At 41.5% G+C, this 15,093-nt stretch overlaps 1 protein-coding gene across 1 annotated transcript in view; it reads left to right on the top strand.

Moving 5' to 3' along the window:
• The first annotated feature begins 94 nt into the window (after nucleotides 1-94).
• Nucleotides 95-15,093, top strand: part of unm_sa1614 (un-named sa1614) — a 24,879-nt gene continuing 9,880 nt past the window's right edge. Inside the window, exons 1-21 of the mRNA XM_079341953.1 lie at nucleotides 95-1,045; nucleotides 5,634-5,706; nucleotides 6,767-6,912; nucleotides 7,778-7,852; nucleotides 7,949-7,998; nucleotides 8,827-8,956; nucleotides 9,274-9,359; nucleotides 9,448-9,523; nucleotides 10,590-10,670; nucleotides 11,053-11,150; nucleotides 11,257-11,326; nucleotides 11,731-11,818; nucleotides 12,045-12,093; nucleotides 12,211-12,386; nucleotides 13,180-13,313; nucleotides 13,665-13,756; nucleotides 13,855-14,041; nucleotides 14,132-14,217; nucleotides 14,311-14,426; nucleotides 14,848-14,915; nucleotides 15,002-15,093. The exon at nucleotides 15,002-15,093 is cut by the window's right edge and continues 16 nt beyond it. Coding sequence (XP_079198079.1) covers nucleotides 920-1,045; nucleotides 5,634-5,706; nucleotides 6,767-6,912; nucleotides 7,778-7,852; nucleotides 7,949-7,998; nucleotides 8,827-8,956; nucleotides 9,274-9,359; nucleotides 9,448-9,523; nucleotides 10,590-10,670; nucleotides 11,053-11,150; nucleotides 11,257-11,326; nucleotides 11,731-11,818; nucleotides 12,045-12,093; nucleotides 12,211-12,386; nucleotides 13,180-13,313; nucleotides 13,665-13,756; nucleotides 13,855-14,041; nucleotides 14,132-14,217; nucleotides 14,311-14,426; nucleotides 14,848-14,915; nucleotides 15,002-15,093 — 2,099 coding nt within the window. The 5' untranslated portion in view covers nucleotides 95-919. The remainder of the gene's footprint in view (nucleotides 1,046-5,633; nucleotides 5,707-6,766; nucleotides 6,913-7,777; nucleotides 7,853-7,948; nucleotides 7,999-8,826; nucleotides 8,957-9,273; nucleotides 9,360-9,447; nucleotides 9,524-10,589; nucleotides 10,671-11,052; nucleotides 11,151-11,256; nucleotides 11,327-11,730; nucleotides 11,819-12,044; nucleotides 12,094-12,210; nucleotides 12,387-13,179; nucleotides 13,314-13,664; nucleotides 13,757-13,854; nucleotides 14,042-14,131; nucleotides 14,218-14,310; nucleotides 14,427-14,847; nucleotides 14,916-15,001) is intronic.

Here is a 15,093-nt window from a genome sequence, read left to right as displayed (position 1 = left end):
CCATTTTCTACTTTACGCTTGTGTACTAAAAATGCAAAAAAAAAAAAATGCAACCCCCCCCCCAAAACCCGACTCCGTTCATTATTTTTTTCTTGCCTCCCCTGATACTCATCCTTACTATTTCCTTGTGTTTGACATGAATTAAACATCCTCTGCTGTAATGGGCTTTACACCGTGCTCGGTCAGCATTGCGCGCTCCCGCGGCACACAGCCCCGCCGCTCACTGCATCGTGAACGCGCCACTCCATGCGGGGTGAATAAAGAAGGAAAAGCAGAAAAACAAAACAGCTGATAGTGAAAAAGACATTAAACTGATCCCCGAGCGGAGAGCAGACACCGGGTTCTTTTCCACATCTGAAGCCGGTGCGGGTGCCCGGGGGGTCGGATACTCTGCTCACCTCCTCAGCCGCTCTTTGTCAGCTGGTTCACGCACGGAGACCCGGGCGGGTTTGTGGGGTTTTCCCTGAATGAATCCTCCTCAAACGAAAAGAGACTGGCTGGTTTTAACGCGGTACTGACTGGGTGGTGTGTGACTTTTTGTATTTTCTGTGAATCATCGCTGATGGGATTTATTTCCAGCTGGATTTAATCACCTTTTGTTTGGAGGAAGAAGAGGCTGATGCTGCGGTTCACAGTGAAGTCACACTGACGGAGAGTCACCGGATCAGGTCTCTAATTACCGGTTTTACGGTGGATTATCTTCACGGGGCTGTGGGATTGTGGATGCAGCTCTAATGGGATTATCTCACCTTAAATTTATACAAGGATTTGATTGTTTTATCATAATTGCCTCTTGGGATCGGTTGTAGGGTTCCGCCTGCTCTTTTGTGTGGATCTTGTCTGTCAGTACCGGACCCTGGTAAATCTGTTCCGGTCCTGTTCCTGGTGATCCCGGTGGTATTCCGGGTTGAGGATCACCATGCCGGAGTGTGTGTCCGTTTCTGAGTTTTTGCAGGAGGTTCAGGAGGACTGGAGCTCCCCAACCACTTCCTCCTTCACCTCCAAGATGATCAGCTGCAGGAACACCGTCTACCTGCTGGAGGAGGTCAGTGCTAACACAGGGGGGGGGGGGGGGGTTCTGGGTGGTCGTAGTGGGCTGTTCATTTTGATTATTTATAACCTAGGCCGTGTCATGAATGAGGTGAACCTGTCCCGTTTGTCTTTATTCTCTACAACCAGGGCCGGACTAAACGGTTTTGGGGCCCCCTGGTCGTACATGAGGTGTTGGGCCCCAATGAAGCCCCCGCCCCCCCCCCCCCCCCCCAATCTGAACCCTATCGGTTGTTTTCCTTGATTAAACCCAGTTGCAACACATTTCCATCCTCTTTGGAGACACAACAGTGACATCATTTGTAACGAGCGTAAATGCAAAGACGTGCAGAGAAAAGAACAGCCGAGACGTCCATGTAAACTTCCAAGCCCGCTACATACATGATGCATACATTAGTCACATTACATAGATAACTCGCTATGCATGTAAATTAGCTGAATTAGCAGTGCAAGGCAAGCTAGCTGCTGTGACGAATACAATGACAACCTGCAAGACATCCAAACATTAAATAAACATCGTCAAGTGCCCACAGATACTAAAGTAAAAATCTTAACCAGAAAATACGATAAATAAGATTAGATTAAGATGATAACCTTTCCCCCAAAAAACAAAAAGGACCGAAGAGTCGAGGTAGGAAGGAAAACATCAGTAACAAAAGAAGAAGAAAACATTTATGTTGATGGGCAACACAAATGCTAATTTTCGACTAAAATCTGGTTTCTTAATCAAATTATTTTTGCATCCTTTAAATGTAAAACTGAATCTGCCGAGTCAAAAATAAAGATGTTTTGCTCCGTTCCTTTTCGCCCTTTTTTAACTCCATCAGATACTTTTTGGTTGCAGTGAGTCAACCGGCTCCTGGCAGAGTACGCGGTAGATCTTTGCCCACTTCTCTCAGTAGAGTTCAACCACTTAGTGAAGCTAAGTTTAGTTACCTCTATTCTACTAAACCAACGCCGCCCACAGAAAAATGTAGAAATCAATAAATACATTTAGGCTTTTCTAAAGAGCTGAGCACATCAGGGGCGAGTCCAGAGGGGTGACCAGGGGCCCCTTTTGAAATCTGATGGGCCACCCCAGATGCCACCCCAAACGTCCGACACTATACTGTCAATATAGCACTTTTTTTTAAAAAATTTTTTTTTTAAACTAAACTATTGATAAAACAGGTTCATAAGAAAGAAATACAAATCAGTGAACTGATTGGCCGAAACATTTCCAATTCATTTATTTTTTCAAGTTTCAAGAGTTTGCATCTTTGAAGCTACATCTTCTTTTTGTGTCATTAATTAATTAAGCTTAGAAGATTTTTTATGTTGCCTTTATCTTGTGTTACAAACTAGGTTCAAGGTTCAAGGTTCAAGGTTCAAGGTTCTTTATTTGTCAATTCCAAAATATGTCAGACATACAGTGAAATCGAAATTACGTTTCCCCACGGTGCAATGTAGATAAGAAAAAGGTAAATAAAATAAAACAAGGTAAAAAAGATAAATAATATTTACATTAATAAAGCTAAATGTGCAGAAGTATTAAGTTAAATAAAATGGAGTATAGAACAAGATTATAAGAAAGGTGAACTAGTTATGATTGGTAAAGTTAGGAAGGGTAAATTACTGATGTTCATTTTTTTGGGTGAGCAAGAAAAAGTCCTAAAGGATGATTTCAAAGTACATAAGGACTCCTAATATAAAGTTAAAGATGTGTTTTTTAAGCATCTTTTACTGTCTGATTTATATTTATCCACATACTAGATGAGAGTTAACTGAATAAATTCTCCACAGAATTAAAGTGAAATCTATTTCCTGCTGACTTTGATGTCTTTTCCAAACGAGAGATGCCTGGTCTCTTGTGTTTGCCACAGGCGACCCCTCTCTGGTTAATATGACTTTACTGAAGTCAACTTTTAAGTCTAAAGAAAGTCGTGTTTCGACGGCTCGTCTTTAAATATGTCGTGGAAATAATTATCAGACAGTTTTCTGTTTATCTATTCTGATGGTGAGAAGTTTTTCTGCTGCTGCTGGATGCCTGTTTCTGTGTCAGGGGGCCCCAACACAACCAGCTGTCCCCGGCCACACACACACACACACACACACACACACACACCGTTGGTCAGTGGAGGCATTGACCTGAAGACTTCGGATACTTGAGTGTCCTGGAAAACAGACTCAACCCCCGCCCCCCTCCTTCCCCTTCTCATTTTGTACCCCCAACAGAGACAGCATACGTTACCATGGCAACAGATTAATCCTCATTAGTATTCACTGTCATGTTATGGTAATGAGGGAGGAGCCTAAGAGAAGACAATAATTAATGAGGATCTGAAGATGGTTTGTTTTAATCCCGGTGTCTTTGAATGCAACACAGCTGATATGTTTAAAATGATTTTCATAAAGTGCGGACGTAGTTTTACCACCTCCCTCGACAAATAGGGTTTGTTTGTTTATTTGCTAGGATATAGCTGTACCCGAGTTCCTGGTGTCCTCACAGAAAACAACATTAACATGGATATAAAATGTACATGGAAAAAAAAACCCCATAATGATCGACTATAGTCCACATAAACATAAGTTTAAGCAAATGACCAATCACAAACATTCATTCAAGTCGAGCACATTTAAAATCAAATCGAAAAATTCAATATGAGACAAATTTGAAGGCAAAGAGGGACACAGCTGCAGCTGCAAAGAGACGTTCACTAAATGGATGAATATCCAGATGAAGGCCTTTAATATTACAGCTCCACCATTCATGCACACGATGATCTGAATCAGCCAAATGGGCCAATTACAGCACATTCACAGATACGAGGTATTTGACTTCTGTTTACAAAACGATGTCAGAAAATCAGGAATTCATCCATTAAATTGATGATCCGTTTGGATGTATTTTTTTTATGTTGTGTACGGATGTTCTGTATTGCAGCTGTGTTGGTCTCTAACAGAACCACGAAAAAAAAAAAAAAATTAAAAGAAGCAACAACTTGGTTTTATTTTATTTAATTTGTGGAGAGATTTTAAAACTCCAAGAAAAGAGCTTCAGAAATTTCAACATATGAGTCACTTTTCAGACGGGAAAAGCAAAAAAAAAAAAAAGATGCTTTAGGAAGATGTGAATTCATTTAAAGGTGTGTGAATATGAAACATCTGTGTGTGATGTAAAACTACTAATCAGTCTATTTTGTGAGTTTATATCAGTAAAAAAAACCCCTAATGAGCATCTCTGACATACTAATGATCGAGGAGAGATAAACGTGTTTTCCAATTTCTGAACGTTCTCGTCCTTTCTTCCCTCCCACGATCTGCTCAATAAGCTCCAGGATCAATTGGATCGATCGGTCCGTAGGCGGAGCTCTTATGCAAGTTAATCCTTCTGCCAGAACAGAAGCAGGATCGGCGTGCTGCGTCAAAGTGAGAAGTGAGCCACCCTTTCACTGTCCTTCAAACTCCCAGTAAAGTGTTTTACATCCTGCGGGACTCTGATCAAGACTTCAGATAAAAGAAGAAAAAAAAAAAGCTTCAGATAAAAAAACTAAACGTTGCAACAAATCACTGCGTCACATAAAAAACCAATCAAGGAATGAAGGGATACAGACCATGAAAGCAATCTATGAAAATCACTTCAAGCCAGGGATTAAAACAGCGACATGTCTTTCCTGAGGGTTTTTAAAGACCGTCAAAGGTTTTCAAAGGAGGAAGTTCATTTAAGGTAAAATGGGTTTTTTTTCTGCAGCTTTATTCAACGCTGAGGATGCTTGAAGGAGAGAGCGTTTTTTTTTTTTTTATTTATTTTTTTTTTTCCCAAACTCTGAGTGCAGCCTCGGGACATTTGAAAGAATTGAGTAAGTGGATTTAGTGATGTGATAACTGAAAAGCATGAAGATATATACGGATGTTGCCATGGCAATAATAACAACAACGTTTGTGTTTTTCCTGCTCTGGCCCAACTCTTAGATTTGGGATCTGTTGGGAATAGAGTGAGTTGATTTTATTTACTTGTTAGATTTATAACAACAAAACTTTTTTCACCAGACGTTTGGAAACGTCACAGTGGGGATAAAAAGTGAAAAAAAAAAAAAAGAGAAGCTAATGAGGTCCTGTGTTTGGTGGATGCTGTCACACTCGTATGGCTAACTGGGGCACTTCAATAAAACAGAGCTGCTGTTATTGTTCCTCGTTAGACCTGTGTTTTCCCATCTGTGACACTTCAGTCTGTTTGCTGTGAGAAAAGAGGCCGTCATACCTCGGATATGTGCATCCAAATCTACGAGGACAGACGGATTTATATCTTAAAAATTAAGAACTTAGCTTCAACTTAAAACGGCGTCAGACTCGACTTCAGCTGCTTCATTTGGAGATTCAGGCTGATGACACACACACACACACACACACACACACACACACACACACACACACACGTGCAGGACGAAAGCCGTCTGTTGTCTGAGAACAAAAGCTCGTCCTCTGTGTGGCTGTTGAGTCAGCAGGTGAATTAGTGCACACACACATTCAGGATGTTCACACACTGTTCTCTGTGTTATTGTGTGTGTGTGTGTGTGTGTGTGTGTGTGTGTGTGTGTGTTCAGGTTCTGGACAGTGACCGTTTGGTGTTGCAGAAGATGAAGAAAGCTGCAAAAGCCAAATACACAGCAGGACAAGGTAAACACAACGATACAGAAAAAGACTGTTTTACAGGAAGTGAATGTAGCCGCCATGATGCTTCCCATTGGTTGGTGCTGTTTGGAAACCTGCAGGGTTGCAAATTAATCAATTAAGAGACACAGTAAATGTTGCTCCCTCCGAAGTCGTTCGTTCATTTATTTAGCCACGTCTTCTTCACGTTACCAACGATGCCAAAACAGTGCCAAATAATGAACTAATAAAATAAGCAAACAGAACTTACAACTAGTCTGACATCCAAAAAAGAAAACACATTGATTTCACATATCAGAAATAATCAGACCTCATTGGCCTCATAAACTCCAAGGGAATAAAGTTTCTTTCAATCCGAGACTCCATTAACGCCTTCCACATCAAACACTTGTCGTCCCATGCTGCTTTCTTAATGCGCCACCTATTAATTTGTCCCCCCCAACAACGCAATCAAACGGAACAAGAAATATGTTCCCCACTCAATATACATGGGTTTGTAACCAAAATAAAAGGTACATAAATTAACCCCAAAACATACCTTTTTAATCACATTTTGTGTACAATATGAACTTCTATTTATGTATTGTATCTATTTATCTTCACCAACCATGAAAATTATGAACCAAATATATGTTGCTTCCATCAGCAGCTACAGACTTTGCAGTCTTCATTGCTCATAATTGTAGTGTGTTGCAGAAGACCTGAACACACCACAAAATCAAGCCAATGCAGATGTGAGAAAACACTGCAGTTCCTCACTCGAGGATTTCTGCAAAAGATAAAAAAAATCTCCATCTTAAAATGTCCAACACAACCTCTTCTAAAGTTTAGGTAGAGTTAGCATTTACAAAATATCAACTACAATCTTTTGGCTTCAAAACACCTCTCCTGAAAGCGATGGGTGATGTCACTACTACGTCCATGTTTTCTACAGCCCAAGCTGTAAACTGGGCTCTGAGGTGTTTTAGCCAAAGACTTCCTTTTTTAGTGTAAACAGCAGGTTTAAGATTCTCATAGACGGTCTATGATAAAAACAAAATGTTCTAACTCTATTTCTGTTCATCAGACCACGTGTCTCACATGGAGCAGTACATCAACTCGATGGAAAAGCTGTCGGTCAACTGTCACTCAAACGGAGAGTCAGAAGTCGGCTCCGCCTTCTGTCATCTGGCGGACTTTTCTAAAGAACTCCTCTCTCCCATGAAGAACCTGGTGAGTCTTCGGTTATATCGGATACCAAATGAAAGAGGTCTGAAGACCTGCGCTTGGTTTGACGTTGGTTTACAGCACATTCAGGCCTATGACGCATGTGTGCTGTAACTTTGCTTGCTCAGTGGATCTTCGAAACCATTCGAAACTAAACGTTTCTGATTGGCTCCTGAGACGTAATTTGAAAAAACTACAAAAAAAAAAAACAGTTGCCCTGAAAACATCTCCTGGGAAATCATTTGCTTAACAAAACTGTTGGGGTTGAACTGGTTCCAAATTTCCATTTGAAAATAATTTAATTGAAAATATTTGATTGACTTGAAATCTGTCCAATTTTTAATCCTTAAAAAAAAAAAAGTGGGATTAAAACCCTGTGATAAAGTTTTAACAGGCCCCCGAACACACTGATTGGTTCAGCCTCTAATTGAAAAAAACCAAGAAGCTCTTAAAAGTCTTGAACTGGCCCTTTACTGGTCCCAGACCTCCACTGGACAACCTTTGATTGAATCAGCTGGCTTTGTTTTTAAATTCCAAACTCCACTCAGAAACCCTCTGACTGAAAATACACAATCCACGTTACACCATTCAGATCCCAGATGTGAAACATTTTAATTACAGACGTACGTTTCCTTTTAAGTGCTCTGTACCAAAACTAACTGTGTTTTAACCAGTTTATAACAAGACAGAAACATTCAAGAAAGCACAATAAAGATCCCGAGGTGCGATAAGTGGTTGAAGACTGGTTGCAGTTTTTCTTGCGAGAATTTATCTGGAAAAAAATCAGTGAAAAAAAAAAAAAAAAGGAACAACACCCTGAAGTGGTACCTATGTTCTTTCAGCAGTGAGATTTGTGTTTTTGTGTTTGCAGTTAAAGAGCATGCTGCACAACATCAACTTCTTCCTGGACTCTCTGGTTAAAGGAGACCTGCGGGAGGTGAAGGGGGTAAAGACTTCACCTGCTTTACTTTCATACAGTCGATGAAAACAGGTTGAAATGTGATGAAAGTGAATCCAACGTTTCTGATGTCTTTCCTCTTAGGATCTGAAGAAGCCTTTTGACAAAGCGTGGAGAGACTACGAAAGCAGATTGTGAGTGACAAACAAACACTGTGGGTCGGGTCACATGACTCATGTTCTCTGTTCCTATATGCATGCCATGTATTCCCCCTGCGATCGGCCATTTGGGTCCCTCTGCACCTACAGTATGTCTTTCAATATTATCAGATGTTTGTTGTGTGTTTGTTTATTTAAACGGGCCGAGAAGTGAAAAAAAAAAAAAAAATCCGTCTGACTATTTTGTATGACGCTTGTTTCTTGGGGGAAATGTCAGGGGCGAGTTTATTGGGGCCCCATGCAAAAAAAAAAAAAAAAAAAGGGGGGGGGCCCTACAGCCCGACAAATTCACCACCATAATGTCCGCCATTGTCCCAATGCTTTCTCCCCTTCCCCTTTTTGTACAGTTTATTTTTTCTCTCCTAAAAACCAATAATTCCTTCTTGTGTTTTTATTGGTTTAGATTCACTAACAAATTTTGGTTTTCACACCAATAACTCGTGCAACATTTTGCAAGGCAACAAGAGTGAGTGCTTTTACATGGGGCCTCCTTAGGGAGGTTTCCTACGGTCATTGCAAAATGTGCAAATTTTGGTTTTATGAGCCCTCAATGGGGCCCCCTACTGGTCAGGGGCCCAAAGCAGCTGCTCGCTCACACTCGCATTCATTCACACCTACGGGTCATTTTGAGTCAACAGCTAATGCAACTAGTGTTTTTTTTTGTACTGTGGGAGGAAGCTGCAGTGCCAGGAGTGAACCCACACATGGACAGAGAGAACATGCAAACCCGTCCGAACCTTCCTTCCTCTTCCTCTTAAAGTTTCAGCCGGCTGCAGGTTAAAGCGGGCGCGTCTGTGTTCTCAGTAAGCAGGTGGAGAAGGAGAAGAGGGAGCTGGCTCGTCAGTACGGGATGGTGAGGAACGAGGTGAGCGGGGGAGAAATCGCAGAGGAGCTGGAGAAAGAGAGACGCTCCTTCCAACTGAGCATGTGCGAGGTCAGCAATGCCCCCCCCGCTCATTTACTTAATACATCTCGTTTTACTTTTTCACCCTCTTACTCCTCCGTCAGCTTTTTCATTTTGCGCTATTTATGTTATCTCCACCTTTGTCTTCCTGGTTTCTTGCCTTCACCTATTTTTCTTCTTGTCCTAGTTGCTCTTTTTCTTCCTCTTCTTGTTCATTGGCTTGTTGGTCCTCCCATCCTGCTTCCAGATACGCTGATACAAATCTATCTCTTATCACATGTGCAGCCTCCTTTATGTACAATAACTAGACTCCCCTCTCTCTCTCTCTCTCTCTCTCTCTCTCTCAGTATCTGATTAAGGTCAATGAGATAAAGACAAAGCGAGGAGTCGACCTGCTGCAGAACCTCATCAAACACTACCACAGCCACAACAAGTAAAAACACACAGACAAATGAACATGCCTAGCTTTAGCAAGCAGACACGGTTGTGTTACTTCCCTGCTGTGTCTGTGTGTTTTCAAGCTTCCTGCAGGAGTGTGTGTCCACCACTCAGAGGTTGAAGCAGTACATGGAGGAACTGAACGGAGTCCTGGCAACGGTACGGCATCCTCTGTAGCTCTGCAGCCCCTCGGGGGTGCTAGCATACATGTAGATAGCTAGCTTATTAGCTTAATGCATGTACGAGAGTTGTCCTGACAAAAGATGAGAACTTGAACTGTTGGTTAAATTTTCACAGTTTTGGAAACAGGAGGTTTGATAAGCACAGCAGTTACAGACTAAAAATACAAATACAGCAACTTTGTTTTTACCCTTTTTGTTTGAATTAGAAATCAAAGACCTCAAACCTTTCAAGGAAAACTTTATTATTTGAGGTAGACAATTAACAATTACATAAAGGAGGGGTTTGGGGGGGAGGGGGGGGGGGGGGGGGGGGGACTAGTGGTACCAGGGACAAAATCACATTGTAAATCTGTTCGTCCTGCAGCCAGGCAGAGTGTATCTGCAGCAGCTTGTACTCTGTATAAAAGAGCAAGTTCATCAAAACCACAGCCGGCTATTTAATGCACCTTCTTTGTTCCAACTTCTTCCTGTTTTTTTTAAAAATTATTTAATTATTTATTTTTCAAATTTTCACATAAACAGACCCAAAGCAGCAGACCCAAAAAAAACAGACTAAATAAAATTTTTATATGAAATGTTCTAAAATTATGTTGAAACATTAATTTTACTTTACACAGGTTTGTTGCAAAAAAACAAAAAAATAAAATAAAACAACAACACTGGACAGTGTTGGTGGACGCTGAAATGTTTTTGGTTGTTGTAGCACGTTAAGTATTGTTTGTAGCTGTCGGTTCAGCTTGGGTTACAAATATATAGTCACTTAATAATGTGATTATTATTATTATTATTATTATTATTATTATTTGTTATTACCTTTAGTACTTAAATAATAGTGAAAAGGTTAAACATCTAAATGTATGTCAATCATGTGAGCTTATTATTTATCATATCTCGACTTGATTTTGAAATAACAGGGCACTGTTATTCAAAATATTCTCCCACTTCCTTTAAAAAAAAAGCAATTTGCCGGATGATTTAGCACTTGAGATAAATGGAGGCAGTCTTGACACGCAGGACTCAGGTGAGCTGTGGTGTGTCTGCAGGTGAAGCAGCGTCAGGATGAGGAGAAGAGGCAGCTCGTGTCTCTCAGAGATCAGCTGAGGCCGGTCGTTCACACGGAGCAGGTCAGAGATGCAAACACCGACACAAACTTTTAACATCCTGATACTGTGAGGCAGCTTATTAATGAGGGTTAGCGTGTGCGTGTGTGTGTGTGTGTGTGTGTGTGTGTGTGTGTGTGTGTGTGCAGGTCCCCTACTTAAACACATTATCACACTTTACTAGAAGGCTTGGACATGATTTTATCATCATTAAAAGCATCGACCTAAAACAGTAACTTTTGTTCTCACAGTGGTCTCCTGTTGGTAGATGTATAACAATGCATTCAATACAAGTACATTCACACACACACACACACACACACACACACACACACACACACACACACACACACACACACTTCTTAACATCTTAATAATGAATTTGTGTGTGTTTTGGTGTGTGCAGGACACGTTACCTAAGCAGGTGTACAGTATGCATCAGCTGCTGGGAGACAAACAGTACGGGACCGAACGAACCGGCTTCCTCTATAAGAAGAGTGATGGGTAAAATTATAAAACACACACACACACACACACACACACACACACACACACGCATTATCACTAGAAGAGTCCAAAGTGAAACTAAATCTTTCTATTTGTGTTTCAGGTTGAGAAAAATGTGGCAGAAGAGGAAATGTTCAGTTCACAACTGTTACCTGACCATCGCACATGCAACCGTGAGCTCGGCTGTTTTCGTTACATTTGGGGACTTGATTCAGTTCACACACACTCACACACGCAATGTGGGGACGTTGTTACTTTTTAAAAACACAATGCTCCCGTCATCTTATAAATCATGATATATTGATATGTGTTAAGATTTTTGAGACAGAAATGGTTAATGATTAAATGAGGCAAGCAGTGGTTATATGTTATATTGGGAAAGTCTATGTAATTAGACGTGTGTGTGTGTGTGTGTATGAGAAAGTTTGGTTTACCTGTGATTTTAACATAAACTTATAAACCTCAATGTCAGATCCTTTTTCTCATGTATTTCTCAAAGCTGTTACATAATGATTATTTTGTTTGATATTTAATTGATTGATATCGATATTGATCGCCTTCTCTTCCGTCCCCTCAGCCTAATAAACCTCCAACCAGGCTGAACCTGCTCACTTGTCAGGTCAAACCCAGTGTCGAGGACAAGAAATGTTTCGACCTCATATCACGTAAGACAAAGAATAGAACAGCTACGTAAAGAAAAGCAGATTTATGAAAATGATTAGTTCCTCTTTTATGCATGACGTCTTGAAATAGTACAGCAACACAATAAAACAAATATTGCTATTAAACTACTGGGAACTTACCCGTAATACACAGAAGTAAGGGGTGCAGTTTAAATAAAATAGACGTGTGTAAGGAGACGCTGTAATTATCTGTTGCTTTGTCCTCCAGATAATCGTACGTATCACTTCCTGGCTGAGGACGATGCTGAATGTGTGGCGTGAGTAACGCGTTCATTTTGAGAAGCTGTCGGTGATGTTATCCTGAATTTATGTTGATAATAACAAAATTCGGATAAACAAAGTGTTCAAACGTGGGTGTGTGTTTGTGTCCGCAGGTGGATCTCAGTGCTGAGTAACAGCAAGCAGGAGGCCCTGAACGCCGCTCTGGATGGGGGGAGACGAGGAGGAGGAGGAGGAGGGGAGAGCAGCGTGGAGGATCTGACTCGAGCCATCACTGATGATGTCAGACGGATGCCGGGAAACAACAGCTGCTGTGATTGTGGAGCCCCAGGTAACAATAACCCCCCCCCCCCCAACCAAACATGGACGTTCAGCCCCGGCTGAAGCTTTTTTAATGTCAACTTGTTAATATCAGCAGCACCATACCTGACTTCTACCACACCTGTTTAAGCAGCAGCTCCAACATTATAAAGGCCCGTCCCCTTACCTCCAAAGCCTGGCAGGCTGAAGACCAAAGGAAACCAATATTCCTTTATTGCTACAGAAAAAATAAATACAATTAAAAAAAATAAAATAAAATAAAAAAATAAAAAAATTTAATATATAAAATAAAATAAAAAATAATTTAAAAAAAATATCAGGAAACATCAGATACAGAGGGAAATATTAAATAAAAGACAATTTAAAGAAAAATAAAAGGCAACCATTTTAAAAATCGATTGTCCATTATTTTTTTTAAATCATAAAAAACTCTTTATTCCAAAAAGATCATGTTCTTACTCTTCAGTCAACGTAAACACATGCTGTACATATTTTGTTTTTGGACATAATAATTTTCACTTTCACAAAAAGTTTCCACTTTTTTTTCAAACATCTTATCAACCTCATGATCATGAAAAGAATGAATGTCTTTGTTTTTTGATAAGGGAAGTAAACATTAGATATTTACTTTGTATGCTCCATTCAGTGACAGCGCTCTCCCTCTCTCTCTCTCTCTCTCTCTCTCTCTCTCTCTCTCCCTCTCTCTCTCTCTCTCTCTCCCTCTCTCTCTCTCTCTCTCTCTCTCTCTCTCTCTCTCTCTCTCTCCCTCTCTCCTCTCTCTCTCTCTCTCTCTCTCTCTGCAGATCCCGGATGGCTCTCGACCAATTTGGGCATCCTCACCTGTATTGAATGTTCAGGGATCCACAGAGAGATGGGCGTCCACGTCTCCAGGATCCAGTCTCTGAGTCTGGACAGCTTGGGGACGTCTGATCTGTTGGTACGAACTATGAGCGAAAAGTTAACCTGCAGTTAGTCCACACTTGAGATGGCTGGCTTTGGTAGCATGACATAACCTCAAAACCAAATACAGTCAGATTTAAAATAAAATCATCTTACTTTTATTCTTCTGAGTTAGACCCTTACCTTAGATGTTCACGGCTTCTGTCTCGACAGTTTGGACTTTGTTATCTTTACAGCACAATATCCATCCAAGCTTTTAAGGGTTTATCATGTTTACTAAACCTAGCTGTTGATGGATTAGCTTGTTAGCTTAGCTAGTTGTGTTGGATTTGTATGCATAGTAAATGTCGGTTTTTACAAGGCTCTAACTCTAACCTTACTCGCCCAGTTGGCCAGGAATGTTGGCAACTCTGGTTTTAATGAAATACTGGAGGCGAATCTGCTGAGTCCGTCCATGAAGCCCTCCCAACACAGCCACATGTAAGAGGACATCCATATAGCTGTTTGATGTGCTAGCAGGAAATAGATTTCATTCATTTTTTCTTAATTGGATTTGTGTGTTGTTGCCCTTTTCGCAGGACTGAGCGTAAAGATTTCATCCTGTCAAAGTATCAGGACATTCACTTTGTGAGACGCAGCCACAGCAACACTGCAGCGCTGCGGCTCGGCCTGCAGGAGGCGACAAAGAACTGCGACATCTACAGTCTGATCCAGCTGTACGCTCAGAGGACGGAGCTGAGTCAGCCGCTGCACTCGCACATACAGGTGAGCATGCCGGTGCACACACACACACACACGGAGAGCTACACCCATGAATCTGACCTCACTTAAACCCAGCTGTCTCCATGCCAACAGGAGAAAGGTGAGACAGCGCTCCACCTCGCCGTCCTATTGGCTGACAGGACGTCGCTGCACATCCTGGACTTCCTGGCTCAGAACTGGTCGGTTGGGCTCTGCCGATGATTCACGCGCTCGTGTGTTGTTTCATGCCCGTGTGGTAACGTGTCAACGTGTTTGTTTTGGTTTTTTTGAAGTTCTAACGTGGACGTGCAGACATCGGCAGGAAACACGGCGCTGCACTACAGCTGTCTGCACAACAAGAGCGACTGTGTGAGGCTGCTGCTGAGAGCCCGGGCCAACACACTCATCAGTAATACACACACACACACACACACACACACACACACACACACGAACAGAACCCATGCATCACTTGTCTCTTGCCCCTAAATTAATAATTTTCAGACGTTTTGAACATGAGCATAATTTTTTAGAAAATGTGAGAACTTTCAGGTCAGGATATTTATGGAAAGAATGTGAATAAGACTTTGAAGAATATGTCCAGTAAGTAAGGACTCATAAATATAATAATAATAAAAAAAGGAACTATTCTTAAAGATGACATTTGTGGGGTTGAATTTAATGGTGTAGACGTTTTTTGGAAAGAGGGTCTTTAAATGCAGCTTAATAAATGGAACATTTTACAAAGACAGAGTGGAAAATTCACGGAGCAGTAAAATGACTTTTCCGCGTCTCCATGACAACGTTTCCTCTTGTTTACGTCTGAGCAGAGAACGAGTTGGGAGAGACGGCGCTGGACGTGGCTCGCAGGTTGAAGCACGGCCACTGCGAGAAGCTGGTGAGTGCGTCGCCTCCGATCAATTTAACGCCACGACGTCTGTGTGACAGTAAATCAGTGCAGTCACCGCAGCGCAATCTGTGCAGCTGCTGCAGGCTCAGGCCGACCTGTTCGACCATCACGTCCACGTGGAGTACGAGTGGAGGCTTCGCCACGACGACCTCTACGACAGCGACGA

The sequence above is a fragment of the Symphodus melops genome (assembly GCF_947650265.1).
Source record: "Symphodus melops genome assembly, chromosome: 4".
Classification (NCBI taxonomy): Eukaryota; Metazoa; Chordata; class Actinopteri; order Labriformes; family Labridae; genus Symphodus; species Symphodus melops.
Note: the sequence above shows the minus strand (reverse complement) of the source record. Positions and strands in the feature narration are given on the sequence as shown.